This window comes from Copadichromis virginalis, linkage group LG3 (assembly GCF_057382275.1).
Source record: "Copadichromis virginalis isolate Kocher_CV1m ecotype Utaka linkage group LG3, C_Virginalis_male_GT1.1, whole genome shotgun sequence".
Lineage (NCBI taxonomy): Eukaryota > Metazoa > Chordata > Actinopteri > Cichliformes > Cichlidae > Copadichromis > Copadichromis virginalis.
In genome coordinates this window covers 22,136,324-22,156,662 of record NC_140620.1, presented here as the reverse complement: position 1 = coordinate 22,156,662, position 20,339 = coordinate 22,136,324, and the positions used below count along the sequence as shown (strand labels likewise).

At 44.3% G+C, this 20,339-nt stretch overlaps 1 protein-coding gene across 3 annotated transcripts in view; it reads right to left on the bottom strand.

Annotated features, from left to right (window-relative positions):
- Nucleotides 1-1,217: 1,217 nt before the first annotated feature.
- The window catches only part of rbm46 (RNA binding motif protein 46), a 42,126-nt gene continuing 23,004 nt past the window's right edge, over nucleotides 1,218-20,339 (bottom strand). For 2 of the 3 annotated variants that reach the window (XM_085448072.1, XM_085448086.1), the window contains exons 9-11: nucleotides 19,037-19,139; nucleotides 3,637-3,901; nucleotides 1,218-3,361 (exon numbers count right to left, since the gene is read on the bottom strand). In XM_085448072.1, the coding sequence (XP_085304198.1) occupies nucleotides 3,639-3,901; nucleotides 19,037-19,139 (366 nt within the window). In that variant the 3' untranslated portion in view covers nucleotides 1,218-3,361; nucleotides 3,637-3,638. Of the gene's footprint in view, nucleotides 3,362-3,636; nucleotides 3,902-17,262; nucleotides 17,550-19,036; nucleotides 19,140-20,339 lie in introns of those variants that run through there. The other variant, XM_085448079.1, reaches the window with a different exon arrangement.

Below are 20,339 nucleotides of genomic sequence, written 5' to 3'. Positions count from 1 at the left end.
AGTACAAAGTTTCTCGAGCGATGAAGGTTCAGGGTTCAGAAAAGTGCTGAAGAGAAATAGGAGCTGCAGAAGAGCAAATCAGCAAGCCTTTAGAGGAAAACAAGGATCCAAAGGCAGTGAAACTGAAAAGACAGAAACTACTGTTCATCTGTTTTTTGTCACGGTTCAAGCAGCACTGGCATTTCTTCTACATGATCTAAAACCAAGTAGGCATGCCAAAAACATAAAAAAACATCTGTAAGAGTCTTATTTCTGACATTTGTGCTTCAGATATCATTGACCAGTACCATGAATATGCAGGTAAATATTCCTTTCAGGAAGCAAAAGATGTGTGGGATTTGCCAAAATCCAATTTCAAAACTTTTTCCTGTGGTCTGCTGATGTTTTAGTTAACAGCTCAGGCAATGGCTACCAGACAGAAAAGGAGGTTTGAACAGCACGGTCACACCAGCGTCACTAACGTCTGACGCAAACTCAAGTCATTTTGTTCTATAAGAAGCTCAAAATATGACAGAAACCGCTCACTTCAGAAAAAGAGGTTCGTGGGTTACTCCTCATGGGCTTTCAAGGGGTAAAAACAACCATCTTGATGGAAGTCGGTATACATTAGTTTGTCAGACTAGTGCGACTATTCCTTGAAAAAACACAGAACACTCAGATGCTGAGTCATACCAGCTCAGCAAAGATCTTTTACATCCTTTTAAGCCTCAGGGTGCCAAATATGAGCACCCAAACATTTTTTTAAGGATACACTGCACATCATGCTGAGATATGCCAGGTTTTTGGCTAATAGCTCTTTGGGAATCGCCTTGTTGGTGCAAAAATTAAATTTTATGTCTGCCAAACTGGGTTATCTTTGGAATTTCTCAAGATTCAACTACAGAAATTGGAACAAACGATGTGTTTTTGTGATAAGCTGCTAGTAGAAAATGTGTGTAATTTAAAATTAGTTTTTTGATTTAGCCTTCTGTTATGTGTAGACACAACACTGGGTAATCCCTCGAGTTAGGTGCGGCTTTTAATGTTTGAATGACACATAGATCAGTGTTAAGTGGCCAAGCAAACAAACAAAACAATTCAGGTACACAGACTGGACTGAAATGAGTCAAGCCTACAGAAAGTCCTACAAAACCCAAACCACTGCTCAAAACCACTTTCAAATTCAAGAAAGTCTGGCTTCTTGGGATCAAAATGAAAAGAAATGAATGGGGACTCGAGACTTTTGTATAGTACTGTATTTTATACTATTCAACCATTTCTTGGGACAAAAAACAGTAGAGGTGTACGTGAATCAACTGTGGCAGGGTTTTATTCCAAAATACTCCCACTGTTTAATTTTTGGAAACAAGATTCCTGAGACTAAACTACAACACAGAGATTCACATGAATACACAAAACTCTTTATCTTCATGTTCTTGAAATTTAACTGTGTGGCAAGTTTATAAGCAAACCCTTCATTACTTTTTGTTTTTGAGTGCTGTGAAATACTTCATATCTGTTTTTAATAAATACGGTCACATTGGGAGCAACTAAGATTTATTCTTTTACACACTATCGTGATTTTTGATTGGACTTACTATCACTATTGTTTCTGCTTTTCTTATTCACGACTGAAGAGATTTCAGTCTGCTGTCTGGTTTGGATTTCACTAAAACAAAAACTGGGACGAATATTCTGACATGCATTAAAAATATCCAGATTCTCTGTCACAAACAAAATCTTCTGTCTGGTTTTAAACACAAATTAAACCTTTTCTCCTAAAAATCAAAGTCGAGCAGAGCAATATGTTGCAGGAACTTTGTATGAAACAAGGGAATGAACATGAAGTAAAACTATGCAAACACAGTCCCTGTAAATACATATAAAACATTTAAAGTCCAAGCAACATGCATCAGTCAAACTAATCAAGAAAGAGAGAAAAAACATGAACTTAAAACACTCCGCTGTTACTTTGATCTTAAAAACGATCGATTTCAAACCTTCAAGCACAACTTTCAGTGCGTTTGAATTCATTTATTAAGGAACCGTGTACAACTCTCTCCTCTCAACTTCAAACTCCCCCATTGCACAGCAGAAAAGTATTTATAAATTCTGCTTGCTTTAAAAGTGTAAAACTGCAAGAAGAAAAAACATACAGCACGCCCTCATCTCCCAAATATTTATGCAAAATCTGTAATTTTGTAACAACTTTCTGTAAAACGGATCACCTTTAAACATTTATAAAATTTCTAGAAAATTTTATTTGGAATTTCAAAGTGTCTCCAAAAGAAAGAACAAAACAAAATAAACAGCATTTATCTGTAGTCCTACCATTAATAATTGTACTTTTAAACTGATCAATCTGCTGATTATTTTGGCAGTAACTACTACTACTACTACTAGTTTTAATTGAAAACTTGCCTAAAAATGAAGTAATTACCAATAACAAGTGAATTTTGGGTCCCATAAAGAGAAACTCTAAAACATAAAATACTAAAAAAGAAATACTGAGTTATTGATTTTTATTAAACATTCTACTTTTTCGCCATTAACTAAGGACCCCCATTAATTAAAGGTCTAAAATGTTATGACAATGAAAGTCTCCAAAAATAAAGAAGTACCATCAATATTATCACTAAGGCATGCAACTACTAATTGTTTTGTGAATATAAATAAAAATGCTGATTTTATGATTTCTTCTGCTTTTTTAGTTGTAAATTAAAAAAAAATAATAATTAAATGCAAGCTCCAATTGTAAAGCCAATATAATAAATATTAGGGGATATTTACTCAGGCGGCTGCTTTTGGATAGATCAACGCTTTAAAAGGACCCCCCGCCCCATTGTTGTTTTTTTGAAATTACTGATAAATGAACTTTTCTTTATGAACACTAAACAACTAGAATGTGAAACAAAACCATGAGAAACTAACTGTGCCTCTGTTTGTGCTGAATGCAGTTTAAATGAGACTAAAAGCCCAACAACAAAAGTTGTTGCAGAGCCTCCTTCTTCCTCGTGCTTAAAATCAGCCTGGATGCAAAGCAGCTCACACAAAATAAGAAAAGACAAAAATGGTCTTTTGTTTTGGAGCTTCATATTTAGAGTCGGATTGTGAAGGAAGTCAGCAGCTACAAAAATTCCTCTAGAAGAAGAAGAGGATGATAAAACAGTGACTCTGCCCCCTCCTTCGCCACATAACAGGAGGACAAAAGTTAACATAACAGAGGCTCTAATTTAAAAAAGCACATTAACAATACAATTACACCGTGTGCAGCGTAATTGTAAGAAACACAGCCTGCCTTTTCTTCCTCGCACTTTTCCTTCAGTAGATCTTCCTCTAACTTCTGACCTTCAGGCGAGGCAGCGCCTCTGGCAGAAAATGACTGGAGGGCATAAAGAAAAAAGACAAAAAACATAAGATAACATGCTCTGAAGCGCAAAAATAAATAAATAAACCCCAAATAATGTCACATAAAACTAGTTATACTGAATTAGGGCATAAAATCAAATCGCCTTTACTCTGTCTCCTTGGAAACCCTTCTTATATTAGTAGGACACAAAAAGTCTTCAGAGACAGTATGTATCTCCTCGACGAGGCAGACTTTGAAGAACATTTGATTAAGCACAGTTTAAATCCCTCCTCACTGCAGAGTCTCACCATCAGTAGAACGGCGACTGCGGGCTGATGTAGAGTCTCTGAGTGTGAGAGGCGGCAGGGCTGAGCGATGAGAGAGAAGACAGGGTGGAGAGGGGGTATGGGGACTGAGGTGGTGGAGGAGGTGGAGGGAGGCAGGAGGCGAAGGCCCGGCTGGCGCAGGTCAGGACACCTGGAGTGGTGACAGTGGCAGCAGGTGGGGAAATGGCGAGAGGAGGAGAGTTGCTGCTGGGAGAGTCGCAAGATGCTCCGCTCAGAAAAGACAAGTCTGGAGGAGCAAAGACAAGACGGGGGGAAAACATTATTTGTAAAGCACTTCTCAAAACACTCAGGTTGAATAAAAGCCACCAATTGAAGATATATATGCTCCAGCAATAAGACACATAATTAACGATAAAGGTCTTAAAGTCATCACAAGATACATACTTCCATACTTGTATGTTGTTTCACTCTAGTTTTTATTACTGTATCTGTAGTTCTCAAAGGTTGGTCACTGCATTTGCCTGGTACCTGCTTTGCACCCAATGAGGCAAAAAGATAAAAAAGTGAAAGGTGCAAAGATGCATCTACGTGCATCTTATAACCTACGGTTATTAGGTCCTTCCGTACAGCCCCACAGGGGGGTGGGTGGGTTTGAAGCCCATCCTACCTGTTGCAGGCCTTCATGCACTCTAGTCTTGTTCTAAGTGAGTGCATTGAAAGCAATGCAAGGAGATTATCTGCTCTCCTCGCCCACTCTCATCAAATGATTAGCTGTCATTAAAGGGTATGAGCTGAGCCATTTCCAGTCTGAAGCCAGCACATATCACAGGCCGGCAGGAAACACTGAGATCACATTACACAATCAATTAAGGTTAGTTAAGCACTGGCAGCTGGTGACAGGTAAGTCCTCCCAAAAACTCCCTGTAGAGCCTTCAGCTGATCCAAAATGCTGCAACAAGAGTCCTGACAGGGACTAGAAAGAGAGAGCATATTTCTCCTGCTTTGGCTTCCCTTCATTGGCTTCCTGTTAAATCCAGAATTGAATTCAAAATCCTGCTCCTCACATACAAGGTCTTAAATAATCAGGCCCCATCTTATCTTAATGACCTTGTAGTACCATATCACCCTGTTAGAGCACTTCGCTCTCGCTCTGCAGGCCTACTTGTTGTTCCTGGAGTATTTAAAAGTAGAATGGGAGGCAGAGCATTCAGTTTTCAGGCCCCTCTTCTGTGGAACCAGCTTCCAGTTTGGATTCAGGAGACAGACACTATCTCTACTTTTAAGATTAGGCTTAAAACTTTCCTTTTTGCTAAAGCATATAGTTAGGGCTGGACCAGGTGACCCTGAATCTTCCCTTAGTTATGCTGCATTAGACGTAGGCTGCCGGGGATTCCCATGATGCATTGAGTTTTTCCTTTCCAGTCACCTTTCTCACTCACTATGTGTTAATAGACCTCTCTGCATTGAATCATATCTGTTATTAATATCTGTCTCTTGATGGAGTTTTTCCTTCACACTGTCGCCATGGTGCTTGCTTATAGGGGGTTATATGATTGTTGTTTTTGTTTTTTTTTCATTTTCTTTGTCTTACTGTATAAAATTGAACTGAACTGAACAGTTTAGTGTGAGACAGCGTCATACAATGGAAGAAAGCTGCATGCCGGTAGTGTTCATTGCAAAGCAAGAGAATTGTAGGTGTGACGCTCAGGAGTGCCTCCACCTGCTGCTCAAGTCTGGTATGAATGATAGTCGGCATTATTTTGGTCAACAGTGAGATTACAAATATTTGACGTGACTCATCATAGTTTGATTTGATTTTGATTTGATATACCTTTATTAGTCCCACAAGGGAAATTTCATAAGGCTGCCGACCTATTGCACGCAATGGCGGCGCCATCTTACCCTCCGACCATACATACTGTTACGTCCCCACATAAAAGTCTAGGCGATGAGGGTGGGGGACAGTAACAGTTAGATCCAGGTGGAATGAAAAGAACGCCAGGCAGAGGTATTTAACATAAAATAGATCTTTATTGTAGGCAAACACCTCAATAATCATATAAATGGCAACAACAAAAGGAGACAGCACCGCTGCTTTAATAAGAAATCAGGGAGGTCAACCCAAAGTGGTAATGACCACTCAACAAAGAAAGCAACAATAAGGTTTCAACAGAAAGAGACAGCAACGCTGCTAACAAACAATATCCAGGCAGGCCACACAAACTAATGAAGGCCGCCGTCACTCATGGGCACTCACTGCTCAGTTAAACACTACTCACAAAGAGCCACACACCAGAAGGCTGGTCATACGCAGCAGGCTGTTCCACACCTAAGCCAGTAGCACGCTCTGACCAGCACAGAGGAAATCTACCAGAAACCTCTCCCTCCTCCTCCACACTGCTCTTCTCCAGCTTATATCACCCCTGAGGGTAATTGGTTGTAATGAGAGCAGATGAGCAGCAGGTGTGACCTAAAGGAGAGGGCAGGGGCAGAGAGAGACAAGGGGAGGGGCCAGAACGAAGGAGGAGGAGAGAGAGAAGACAACACCACGCCCACACACTCCCACAGCCTCCCAGGATGTAACATTCCCCCCACCCTAAATCCACACTATACAAAACACAGAAGAAACTCATCACTATGCACTGCGTGAGAGTGCATCAGCCACCAGATTTTCAGTCCCTTTCTTGTGCTGGATAATCAGATCATAATCCTGCACCAGCAAAGCCCAGCGCATTAGTCGTTGGTTGTGGTTGTACATGCGCTGGAGGAAAGTGAGGGGGTTGTGATCTGTATACACCGTTACCGGAAAGGAGCTAGAGCCCACATACACAGTGAAGTGCTGCAAGGCCATCAGCATCGCTAGAGCCTCTTTCTCTATGGTGGAATAGTTTAGCTGATGGCGCTTGTACTTTACAGAGTAGTAGCAGACTGGGTGACACACACCCTCTGCGTCGTCTTGTAATAGCACCGCACCAGCTCCGGTGGTACTGGCGTCGACTTCCAGCTTGAAAGGCTGAGAGAAGTTAGGGGCAGCCAGAACTGGGGCGCTGCAAAGGAGGGATTTTGCAGACTCGAATGCGTGCTGGCATTCCCCTGACCACTCAAAAGGGACTTTGGGGCTACATAGCCTTGTCAAAGGGGCCACAACTACCGCAAAGTTCTTGCAAAAACAGCGGTAGTATCCAGTCATGCCCAGGAACCGTTTTAACTCCCGCCTAGTGGCTGGGGCCGGGTAGCTGAGGATAGCCTCGACTTTTGCCTCCACTGGGCGTACCCGCCCGAAACCCACCTGTTTCCCCAGGTACATGACTGTCGCTTTGGCGAACTCGCACTTAGCGAGATTTAGAGTCAACGAGGCGTCAGCCAGTCGCTGAAATACTGATCGTAGGATGGCCACATGCTCTTCCCACGTGGCTGTATATATCACCACATCATCCAAGTACACATTACATTGAGGCACGTCTCCTACAACCAGCTGCATCAACCGCTGAAATGTGGCCGGAGCGTTTTTCATGCCAAACGCCATCACGGTGTACTGCATGAAATGGTCGGGTGTGACAAATGCAGAAATGTCAGAGGCTCTGGGGGTCAAAGGCACTTGCCAATATCCTTTAAGAAGGTCCAGTTTGGAAATAAATGTGGCAGGACCTATGTTGTCAATGCAGTCCTCCATACGAGGAAGTGGAAAAGAATCGGCGACAGTCACTGCATTTACCCTACGGTAGTCGGTGCAGAAACGTGGGGTGCCATCAGACTTGGGCGTAAGTAAACATGGAGAGCTCCAAGGGCTGTGACTCGGTTTCGCCAAACCATTCTCCACTAGATAACTGACCTCCTTCCTCATCACCTCGCGCTTTCCCATAGGGCAGCGGTACGCGTGCTGTTTGATTGGGGTTGCGTCCCCAACATCGATATCATGTTCACAAACATTAGTACGCGAGGGCACATCACCAAAGAGAGAGGGGTAGGAGTGCAGTAGATTAAGCACATCTTCGCATTGTGAAGGGGACAGATGAGACAGGTGGGCCGTTACTTCGGCTAAGTAAGCTGAATTCGCCAACCGTCCACACTGTTGTCCCTCAGAAAGTATATGCAGATCGTCGTCAGCACTGGCCTCTACACTCAGCACGGTGGCGGAGACAGAGCTGGAGGTTGCCGCACTGGCAACAGTCTCATGGGTTTCCCTATCATGGTAGGGTTAACATGTTGATGTGGCACAGGCGTGTTTTCCTCCTGCGCTCTGGGGTACTGAGAACATAATCTGTCTCAGACACTTTCCTCACTATGACGTACGGTCCTGCGACACGGGCCGTAAGAGCAGAGCCAGGCACCGGTAGCAACACTAAAACCTTGTCCCCAGCCTGAAAATGCCTTTTCACAGCCTTTCTGTCATGCCACGTCTTCATGCACGCCTGGGCAGTACACAGGGCCTCTTTCGCTAATGAGGTAGCACGTTGCCAACGATCCTTACATGTCTTCACAAAATCTGCCACGTTAGTTTTTGGAACACCCCCACTAAGGAACCTCTCTTTCAACATCTTTAGCGGGCCCCGCACCTCGCGGCCAAACACAAGTGTAGCTGGGCTGAATCCTAAGGACTCTTGCTTAACATTGCGTATTGCGAACAGTACAAAGGGGACACCCTCATCCCAGCTTCTGCCCGTGTCATGGCAGTACTTTTTTAGCATGGCCTTAAGTGTTTGGTGCCAACGCTCAAGTGCACCCTGCGACTCTGGGTGATAAGCACTAGACACAGAATGAGAGACGCCCAGGGAAGCTAAAGTCTGTTTGAATGCTCGAGATAAGAAGTTAGTTCCCTGGTCTGTTTGCACTGTTTTTGGAAGACCAAAGGTGGTGAAAAATTTGATTAGCGTCTTAGTAATGTTTGCAGTGGTGACCCTCCGCAGAGGAATTGCTTCGGGGAACCGCGTGGACAAACACATTATGGTCAACAAAAACTGATTACCTGCTCGTGTTCTTGGCAACGGACCAACACAATCGACCAAAACATGCTCGAATGGCTCACCAACAGCTGGTATTGGACATAGTGGGGCGGGGGGCACAGTTTGATTTGGTTTGCCCACCAGTTGACACGTATGACAAGTATTACAGTACTTCGCAACATCTGTCTTCATTGCCGGCCAGAAGAAGTGCTGCAGAATACGGTCATATGTTTTAGTTATCCCCAAATGTCCTGACCATGAATGGTCATGGGCTAACTGTAGCACGTGCTGACGTAAACTAGCCGGGACCACTATCTGTTGGACTACACTCCAGTCCTCCCCTGGCTTTGAAGTCCACCTGCGCATTAGCAATCCATCACGTACAACAAATGTCTGCTTCCTGTCTCCTGCCAGATGATCACTCTCATCTACGGCAGCAAAACATTTGGTTAACGATGGGTCTGCTTTCTGAGCGATAATAAGGGCCTCCCGTGTGAGGAGAGGGGGGGCTGCGGGTTCAGGAGCAGGCTCAGCCACTTCTTGAGCCAGTTCCTTGGCATCAGGACCCACCTCCCCCTCCTCAGAGGGCATCACATCCATCCCCAGCATAGAGCCGACCACTGACCCTGACAAGTCAACCACTTCTCCCTGCCGATGGGCCTGTGACCGGGTAAGAACACCTACGGGAAATACATCCGGGTGCTGCCGGTTTAAAACATCTGGCAAGGGGCTTGGGTCAGGGGTCTTTGTAACCTCTGGGGCAGGACAAACCTTCCCGCCTGCAATGTCATTGCCCATTATGAAGTCTACACCATCAATCGGGAAACAAGGACACACAGCTACAGGAAAAACACCGCTTATCAGGTCACTCTGCACCCAAATTTGATGGAGGGGGGCTGGCACATAAGTCATTCCAACGCCCCTAACAATAACATCAGTGCCGCTGGCGGTCTTTTCATCAAAGGCAAGTGCACTAGCCAGTATGAGGGACTGTGAACCACCTGTGTCGCGTAGAATGGTCACAGTACGCCCATCTCCAGGCTTACCAGAGAGTGACACCGCTCCTTTGAAAATGAAAGGTTTAAAACATTCGTCAGGCGTTTCAGTGCTAAGTGGTCTACTACCAGAAGAAGCGTTTTTAATCAGCCCTATCCCTTTTGGTTTACGTGGTGTTGAAACTGGCTGTCTTTGCCTGTAGGCCTCGCAATCCGCTATTAAATGGCCGGATTTAAAACAATAGAAACATTTCCGGTCTGACCTGGGACGAGGCACAGGCACCTCTCTCCTTGTGTCTTGCTCACCACTAGCCTTTGCTAGTATGTCGCGTCGCTCATGCTTAACAACACTGGTTTTATGGACGAGTGCGAACTCGTCAGCCAGGGTCGCGGTCTGCTGCAACGTGGAGACCTTCTGCTCATTCAGATATACCGCCATCCGCTCGGTGACGCAATTTTTGAACTCCTCAATGAGAATCAATTCCCGTACCGAAGCTAGGTCTGCAGCTTTACAGGCCATACACCACCGATCAAAGAGGATACTCTTTTCTCTTGCGAAATCCAGGAAGGATTGACCCTGCACCTTTTTCAGCCCCCGAAATCGTTGCCTGTAAGCCTCGGGAACTAGTTCATAGGCTAACAGGATTGCACTTTTCAGTTTGTCGTAGTCCAAGCTGCATTCAGCGGACAACGAGGAACAAACTTCCTGCGCCTTGCCCACCAGCTTGCACTGTAGCAGGATGGCCCACGCATCCCGCGGCCAACGCAAGGCTGTCGCTATCCGCTCAAACGATTCAAAATAAATCTCCACCTCAGTGTCACGAAATGCAGGGACCAGACGACTATTCCTTCCTACATCAAACTGAACGTCTGTATGTGACAGCGAAGCCACCACAGGAGGGGTGGAGGCCTGCTGGAGTTCCAGCTGTCGCAGCTTGACCTTCGTCTCCGCCTCCACTTTCATCAGCTCAACCTCTCTAGCCCTAGCCAGTTCTGCGTCCAAACGCCTAAGCTCTATCTCCCTCTTCAGCTGGAACTCTCTCTCGCTCTGCTCCTTCTCCAGCTGGAGGCGAGCTAGACGGACTTTGAGCCTAGCATCCTGCTTAGAACCCTCTGATGACTGGATGGAGAGTGGATCAAAACGGGGCAGCGTCATAGGCCCCCCCTCGGGCAACCCCTGGTCCATAGGTGTGGACACTGCTGGTTCTACAACCTGGCCTCGAACAGGAGGCGCCGCACTTGGTCCAGCCGGACCGGGTGTGCTCGGAGGTTCTTGCATTACAACCACCCTCTTCTCCAACAACCCGGACACCAGAGCGGCTTTCAGCTCGGCTTTGCGTAGACCAGTGGAGACACTGATCCCGTAATGTGTAGCCAGCTCATGCAGATCCCTCTTCCTACAAACATCTAGCAGGGCAAGCGACGGCTCTGCTGTAAACCCAGCAATATCAAAAGTGGCCATGAAAACCCAAAATGGCCTGCCAAAACACAAGCAAACCACTAAAAGGCCACACACACACACAATGCCTTCACTACAGAACTACACACAGGCGAAAGAGAAATGTGTTGTGTCAAAAAGTCAACCATTAATTGAAAAGCCCACACTCCCCCCAGTCCTACCTGCTCAGAATCTAGCCTGTCCTAGCTTCTGGAGCGTACCAGGCTCGAGGCCACTTTAAAGGCGAATCATCAAGTGCCAAAAGGCACTGACAAGCCTACCCCCAACAGAGAATTAATCCCCACCCGGGTTTGCTCCGAAAATAAAAAAGGCAAAACAAAAAAACGAGTGTCCGAAGGAAGAGCCAATGCTCAGCTAGACACTCCCCTGTGCTAGCCGGGGAGAGCAGCAGCTAGCCAAACGACCTTCACACAACACACAAACACCTGTACGCACTTGTAATCAACCCAATTCCTTTCATTCCGATCCCGGACGAGCCCCCACTTTGTTACGTCCCCACATAAAAGTCTAGGCGATGAGGGTGGGGGACAGTAACAGTTAGATCCAGGTGGAATGAAAAGAACGCCAGGCAGAGGTATTTAACATAAAATAGATCTTTATTGTAGGCAAACACCTCAATAATCATATAAATGGCAACAACAAAAGGAGACAGCACCGCTGCTTTAATAAGAAATCAGGGAGGTCAACCCAAAGTGGTAATGACCACTCAACAAAGAAAGCAACAATAAGGTTTCAACAGAAAGAGACAGCAACGCTGCTAACAAACAATATCCAGGCAGGCCACACAAACTAATGAAGGCCGCCGTCACTCATGGGCACTCACTGCTCAGTTAAACACTACTCACAAAGAGCCACACACCAGAAGGCTGGTCATACGCAGCAGGCTGTTCCACACCTAAGCCAGTAGCACGCTCTGACCAGCACAGAGGAAATCTACCAGAAACCTCTCCCTCCTCCTCCACACTGCTCTTCTCCAGCTTATATCACCCCTGAGGGTAATTGGTTGTAATGAGAGCAGATGAGCAGCAGGTGTGACCTAAAGGAGAGGGCAGGGGCAGAGAGAGACAAGGGGAGGGGCCAGAACGAAGGAGGAGGAGAGAGAGAAGACAACACCACGCCCACACACTCCCACAGCCTCCCAGGATGTAACACATACATTACACAAAACATCACATGGGGAAGACAGGTCAGAGAGGTATAACAATGGAAAATGCACCACATGAGGAAAGATAAGGAGAAAAAAATAACTCCCCCCAGACTGAGCTCCAACATGGAGATCAGTTTGAGAACAGAAAAAAACACCTCTGCACAAAGCACATGAAAAAACTTAATACACCAAAGAAACACATGACAAGCAACAGGGGTGGGTAAAGGGTGAGAGACAGCCAGTGTAGACAGTACATCCGGGCCTGCGTGCGCTGGTCTCCTTGATCCGCTGTCAGCATCGGAAGGAAATAAGCGTCGAAGGCGTTTGGAAAGGGAGGGGGAATGAGTGTGTGCATATCAGTGTATATGTATGTGTGTGCGTGTCCAGAGTTCAGCTGAGACAGTGTCTTTCGCCCTGCCAGGCTAAGTAAACAGTCTTCCAGCCAACCCAGGTGGCCTTGCATGGAATGGGGGGGACAGACTAAACACAGTCGTTATCAGGGTGTTTTTGTTCAGCTCCAGCCTTGACACCGCAGCTGGCGGCAAAGGGGGTCTCCGCATGAAGTGATGGTGGTTTTTACTTTAGTTCGAACAGCTCATATGAATTTCAAAGCAGTTCTACAGTCCAACACTGGTCTCTCAATCTCCCGTTGGAGAGCCGTGAGCTTCGCCATACTTGCGTTCTGTGATGTTGTCATTTCTTGTGCTCAAGGAGCCGATTCTGAGAACTCACAGCAGTGTGCCTCCCCGAGGTGTGATCCAATTTACGCACAGAGATGTTATTCCGGGCTAGCCCTTCCGAGATGTATCCAGTCTGCAGTCAGAGATCTTATTCTGAGTATTCTGAGTATGAATGTGAGAGTGAATGAATAGTGGTATTGTAAAGCGCTTTGGGTGCCTTGAAAAGCGCTATATAAATCCAATCCATTTATTCACAGCAGCCGTAGCCTCTCCAAGATCTTATTCGTGCTGCACTCAATGAGCCCATTTTGAGAAACTCACGCCTCTCCCATCGTTTCAATCCCAGCGGGCAGCCTTGTGAGGGTTTGAACAGCCGGTTCCGCTTTCTTAATTCTTCGATAAGTCAGGGCCAAGCCAGCTCCGATCAGCCAGAACCCTGTTACCATGGTTCCGAATAGGTAGATATCTTCAGCAGTCAGGCTCACCCGAGCCCAGACTTCTCGTTGAGAAAGGGGTGTCAATTGCATTTAGGGACCAGTTGATCCAATCCATAATTCCTCTTTTAGGTTTTAGAGAACAGACTGTGAGAGAGTGTTCTAGGGAAAAGTAATACAAAAAACACGAGACTAGACAAGGACATAAGAGGCTAAGCAGGGAAGCTAAGGGAGAGGAGGAGAGGAGAAAAGTGCGACCGCCTTCGTCAAGAGCAAGAGCAGAGAGATAATAAATACACTGTTTGTTCAAACTTTAAAAAAGAACAGGAAAAGGAAAAAAATCTTTTTTTCAATTAAGTTGATATTTTTGAACTTCAATGTTATTTTAACTGCAGAAGTAAATGAAAGAGAAATGAATTAAACACGCCGAAGCCCAGAGGGGAATCAATGTGGACTTTTATGAAGGGGCAAAGGTAAAGAAAAGGTATGTGCTGAAAGGCAAAAGCAGAATATTATTTTTTCTCAATTATCTTGTTTTAATAATTGTTGGCAGGGGAAAAAGGAATTCAAATTAACTTTAGAGCCCAGACAAAGAGCTGCTATTTTCTTCAGGTATGAATACAGACAGGCTTAGGGCAAAAAAAGTTTGAAAACCACTCTTTTTTTACACAACGAACTTTCATATTCTCGCTGCTTTATGGTGTTTTAGAATAGTCAGTTGTATTTGTTGATGTTGGGGAGTTTAGTTTGGTCTCACATGCATAGCACAGAGTCAATGAATGTTACAGCAGCAGTTTTTTTTTACCTTGTCACACATAACAAAAGAAAGGTTATTACAATGAAATTAAACTACATTTTGTGTGTACATACTGAGACTTTGAGATATCGATGTAACATGGATAGTTGTGTTTTTATTGCTGCATCCATTATTATATATAATAATAAGACAAACAGAAAAACACAAGCAGTTAAACTTCAGTTTGTTCAGTCAGGAAGCAGACACTTTTGTGAATGAATATTAAACCTGCTTTGGTGTAAATAAAAGTAAGAATGCACTGCAAACGAGAGAATGGTTTAGGATGTGATGGCCACAGATCACTGCTCTGTCTTTATCCCTCTTGACTGATTTTTCATTACTTTGTGTTACTGTGTCTGTTACTGGAGCTGGATGGAACAGGGCCAGAACTCTACAACAGTGGGCTACTCACGCATGTCTCCGATTTAATCTGGCTCCATGAGGGTCCAATATCCTCATTTAAACATCATGTGCCACATCCAGCCCACGTTGACATAAGATGGACCAGATCAGTGAAATTCCCTTTTCTTTCAGCCTGATGTCTGCCACTCCTGCTCTTAGTGGGACCTCACTGTTTATCTGACTCTACCCAGAGATCACCAGGACTATTGGTGCCCCGTTATCTTCACAGAGGAGAGCAGGTTTATACTGGGCGCATGTGACAGATGTGAGCCATGGCATCCTGCCTCCAACATCATGCAGCACGACCAGTTTAGCAGTGAGTCAGTAATGGTCTGACTTTGGTTTTTCTTCTCATCTTCAAGTAGCACCAATGTATGCAAGATTTAAGCGTCTAAGCAGTGTATATATTTATATACTGTGACCTGGAGTGCCTGAAGAGAGATGAAGGAAGCCAGAGAGAAAGGGGAAGAGACTGAGGATGTGCAGAGATCTCAGGCTCCCCGTGGAGCAGCGAAACTGTTAAAAAATGGATTCGGTGCAAATAAGGCTGATTAAAAGCGTCCAGTCGCCGGGGCGCTCCCAGCTTTGCTCTACGCTTTTTAAAAACAACATCTTGTTTTCAAAAGGCAAAAAGAAAACACTTAATTATGTCAGGGTTCTGTGCTGGTCCGAGCGTCAAACCACCGGGACACAAACCTGCTTCCTGAAGTCAATTAAGAAAAACACCTGAATCGTATTTCAGCCTCTTGGTGCTTTAAAAATCACTTCTTCTTCTCCTCATCCTCACACTCATGTCCAGACGTCTTCGAGTTAAAGCTGCTTTTAAGCTCCAACCACAAGAGACACATTCAGAGAGAAACTCGAGCTCTATTATATTTTCGTACTATCCTCAACTAGTAATCACTTCACCTGAGAGCAGCGGTATGAAAAGAAAATGAGGTCATGGGTGTTTCCGGCCTTGAATTCAGGAGGAAGACTGTGGTTTTTGTCCTGTTCGTGGTCATCAGGTGAGCTCCTTGTCCTCTCAAAGGTATTTCAGGATGTGTGGGAGCTTGGCCATGGGAGTAGGCTGCGTTCCTCTGGATGTCCTGTGGTGCCTCAGGAGTTTGAGGTATCTAGTCTGTGCCTGAGCTGAGTATGAAGGGAGAGGTGTCGATTTACCGGTCGATCCACATTCCTACCCTCACCTAAGCCCACGAGCTCTGGTGGAGACTAAAAACAATGTGAAGGTAGAGACAAGCAGCAGACACGAGCTTCATTCAAAGGGTGGCAAGGCTCAGACTTTGAGGCAGGTTCGAGCTCAGAGTAGAGCTGCTACTCTTTAGCTTACAAAAAGGAGCCAGCTGAGGTTATTTTGGGCATTTGATGAGACGTTCCAGGCATGTCCTCCCAGGAGGAGACCCAAGACAAAGGAATCATGTCTCTCAGCTGGCTTAAGAATGCATCAGGTTCCCAAGTCAGTTGCTGAGAAAAGGTAGCTAGTGAGAGGGAGGTCTGGGTTTAACTTGCTTAGACCACTGCTTCTGTTATCTAGCTAATCACCAAGGATGGATGGGTGCCTCTGGCTGAATAAAATACAGAGGGGTGGTGTCCCCCTAACAGGTTTCCAGGTTTAATGTCAACCGAGGTGGCATTAAAGTGAGAAGAGGCCCAGTATTACACAAAGAAGGCGTATTTTGAACTGAAAATCATGCAAAACTACAAACGGTTTTCACGGGCCCTTCAAGTTTCGCCATTCACATGATTTTTCTTCACTTCTGTTCAAATATATCTATAAAATACTTGTAGACTTGGTTTTTTTAGCTGTTAAAAACACCTAGAAAAAGTTCTTCACTAACAGAGCTGATAAGTTTTATTCCCCGCAGCCTGCAGGTGGTGTTGATTTGAAATATCTCACTTTGAACAGATCCTCTCAAAGCTGCAGTGTTCAGGGTTCAGGAGACGCTGGCTCAGACAGGCAGCGCTGCGATTGGCTCCCAGGGAGATGCAGGTGGAGAGAGTTCAGCCTCCGACAGCTGCAGCGACGCAGCACGACTGCCAAGCAGCTTTTTCCTCTCAGGGGAAACAACCACGTTTCTTCTTGCCTTCCTTCAGCTTTTAGGTGACCTAAAAATCACTGTCCGCCAGAGTGGCCCCTGCAGGGTCCTGAACCGTGAGCCAATCAGTGGCTATGCTCAAAATGCTTGTTTCACTGTAGGTACATTAGTACTAACAGTTTAAATACTCTGGATATAAACACAACTGAAAAAACACCAATTAAATAAGAACATGACTCAAAAACTGCTATTACTTCATTTTAAAAGCTGAATTTGGTGGTTTTTGTTTTGTCTTTTTTATTTAGGCCCATGTCCGTTTTTCATTTTTAATGTTTTAATGGTGCGATTTGTTAGCTTCCACTTTGATAAAGACAATGAAATCTTTAAGGACTTGTTTTTAATAAGCATAATTACAGAACATACGCAGTGAAATATGGATCGAGATGCTAGAATGCATTTTGGGGTTTTCTTTTTTATTTAACACGTTAGAAAAGCCTTAAAGTGACTGAGAGTTGTTTAAACAGTGCAGGAACAATGTTGGAATTTCTCATCAATTTAATATTTATTTATCAATAAAGACTACATCCATTATTGTTGTAAGCTAAAAAGGTTGGAGCACACTTGACTTTCTCTTTTTGCTCAGTGTGAGTGTTACACCCCCTGCTGTGCTGATCCACGTTACTACACCCTAAAATGAAGGGTGCAGGATGAAAAAGGCGACAACAATGAAGCATCTTTTTTTATTTTTAAACACTCCATCTTCAAATGCGTTTTCCTAAAGCACATTTACAGGAAATGTGTTTTCCTTTATTTTAATGTCAGACTTTAATTCCCTGCAGGAACCCTGGACAACAACATGAATGGAAACAAATGAGAGACTGCAAAAAGCAGACTGCTGCTGAAAGGAGTCCTGCTGTATGAATACTGATGATGGAGAGAACTCTTATTATTATAACCTCATTAAAACAGCCATTAAAGTGAGAGAGCCTCCTTTTGAGATCCTTTACATCAGTGTGACTCATGAATCCTCCCGTCTGAGATGCTGTTGGAAGACACACAATCTGCCTTTAATTTGATAGTTGGTGACTTGTCTGCTTGAGTGAAGACTTTGTTTTCTTTTTAAAGACAGAAGTGCAAATCTGAAACTGTTGCTCTTTTTTTAAACTACACATGTTCTGACTTTACAGCAGCCTGTCCACTGACCCAGGCTAAGTATTTTAGACCTTTCCTGTCTTTACTTTTCTTATTTTCTAAAGAGGTTAGAGGAAGTTGGCAGGGGGGTGGCTGAAGTCTATCCCAGCTACCACTTAAGTTGATCACAAGTTAACTTAACCCCACTAACTACATGTCTCCGGTGGAAGCCATGTGGGAGGAAGCCAAAGTACCTGGACAAAACCCACACAGATCCAAACTCATCACAGAAAGGCGTGACGGTGTCCTCCTGTGTGTGGACCTTGGAAAGTTTTACCGGAAACCTCAACTTTCTTTCCTTGTTTTCTGTCATTTACACGCCGCTCCAATGCTGGAGGTCGTTGAAGACCAAGAGGAGATGTAACCCCGACAAAACCAAAGCAGAGTGTCTGCTTGTTTGGCTGCACCTAGAAAATCTCTACATTGGGGCTGTGTTATATCGTCTGCTATGCAGTTACATTCTAAACGAGATAATATCGAGATGATATCATGTCAGAGATCTGCAAGCGATGCACGTCAGCTGATGTCGATTTTGTAGCTAAAAGGCGAGTTACTTCCAACAAAGAACAGTTTCCAAATTATGCAAGAAAACAAGCAGTTTCACTGTTGAGTACATCCAGGCTACGAAGGAGAAGATGCTAGCAGCTGGTCATGTGCGACCTAAATGTAAACAAACGACTGGCTAACTGCGCTCCACATGATAGGAAGAGTAGGGACGGAAACCACTGATGTTGTTACATGGTGGGACTTTCAGCAGCTGGTTAAAAAGATTGACCTAACTTCATCCTAGCTAACAGGCTTTTTTACACTTTTATTTAGTTTCCAGAGAAAACACTACCTACGATACTTCTTAACTTCTATTTGCTGCATGCCAAGCTGCAAGCATCGATTAAAACACCGTTCAGTTCTTTTATCTATATCATCAGAAACATCGTTATTAACAATTTCTTTGAAATATTCTCCTACAATTTGTTACTGTCCAATTAAAGTTGTGAACTGTTACCAAAGACGAACCCTGGTGACGTCCACCGCACTCTCCAAATGAGTCTGACTTACTGGAAGAAATGCAAACCAAGAGTGGGGCTGAAGAGCCCCAAATAACAGACCCAATACTCTCAGAACATCCCTCAGTTACGACACGGTCCTAATCCGTGTCCAAGTCCTGGTCTGAGGTTCAACTCAACACAGTCTGCTCTCCAGCACCCTGGCATACACCAGGGAGGCTGGGCAGTGTGTGGGTGTGGCACAAGCTACTCATTTATTCACATGAAAACTGTTTACAGTGTGTGTGTGTGTGTGTGTGTGTGTGTGTGTGTGTGTGTGTGTGCTGAGGAGTACCCAGGTTCCACAGGGTGGTCTGAGCAGCAAGCTCCTTGGCATCATCCAGCAGAGCACACAGCTTGTCAGGGATGTACGTCCTTCGTGTGGATTGTATCACCACCTACATGTACGTACACACACGCACACACACATAGTGTTTGGTTAATGTAGAAACAAACAATCGTTTCACTGAAATGAAGACACACAAAGACCGGGGAGGTAATTAATGGGGTAAGTCACAGTCAAAACTGCATTGCTGGGAAACAAAAGAAAAACAGGCGAGCTGCTGGCTGGTTTTATGACTGTTTCTGTAACTTTAACATCTTGTGAAACAGTTTAAATAAAAAAAATTTAAAAAACAGCTTTAAATGGAACTGCTGAATTTTACACACACTACAGAATATAAACGTTATTTTTTTATGTTCATATGCTGATAACACAGGAAGAATCTGGATGTTATAACGGGATAATGTTAGAGATGGTCATGATATGTAAGACTTCACTGAAACAAGAACACGTAATAAGCAAAAATTCACTGAATATCAATTTATTTGTACTTTTAAAGTTATGTTTTTAAATGTTTAAACTGAGTAACATAGAAATATTTCTCATCTATGTACATAATTGTGTTGCATTTCAGCTTTGTGACGTACATAATTTACTGCTGTGGACTTTGCAGCCCGCAGCACAACCCTGTCCCACCAGGCTGTAAAATAATCTGTCCTTGTGCCTGCAGCAGAATCACATGTATGGAATATATAGAAGCTATAAATAATTCAGTACGGTCAAGCTGTGTTTATATTTGTGGTTGCGTCATTAATGTTATGCATGGTTACAGACACACACATATTTCTGTATTACACCTTCTCGCAGCTGTTTATGGAGATTTATGGAGTACATGTTTATGCATTAATGCAGTCTGCAGTGCTCTCGTGCACAATCTCCTTTTTATTTTTATTACTGTTGTATATAAAAATTTTGCACTTTAATTTAAAAACCATCTCAGCCTTGCCTCTCTAACTTTGCCTCCAAACCACTCAGCATGAGCTGTTCCTCTGATGTCCTCATTTTGTAATCTTTTCATCGTGTCCTTAGCATCTTCAGCTCGACTTCCTGTCTTTTTGTCCGAGCTGACATCCTCAAACCTTTCCTTTTACTCTTGCTGTTGTCCTTCTGCCACAAATCAACCCTCACACTCATCTGCACCCAATCCACAAGCTTAGCCCCCTAGGTGCTACATGTGGTACAGGTGGTATTTTGTTCATGTTAACAGGTATGTTAACGTTAGCTAATATTAGCCAGAAAAAAATCAGTCACCTAT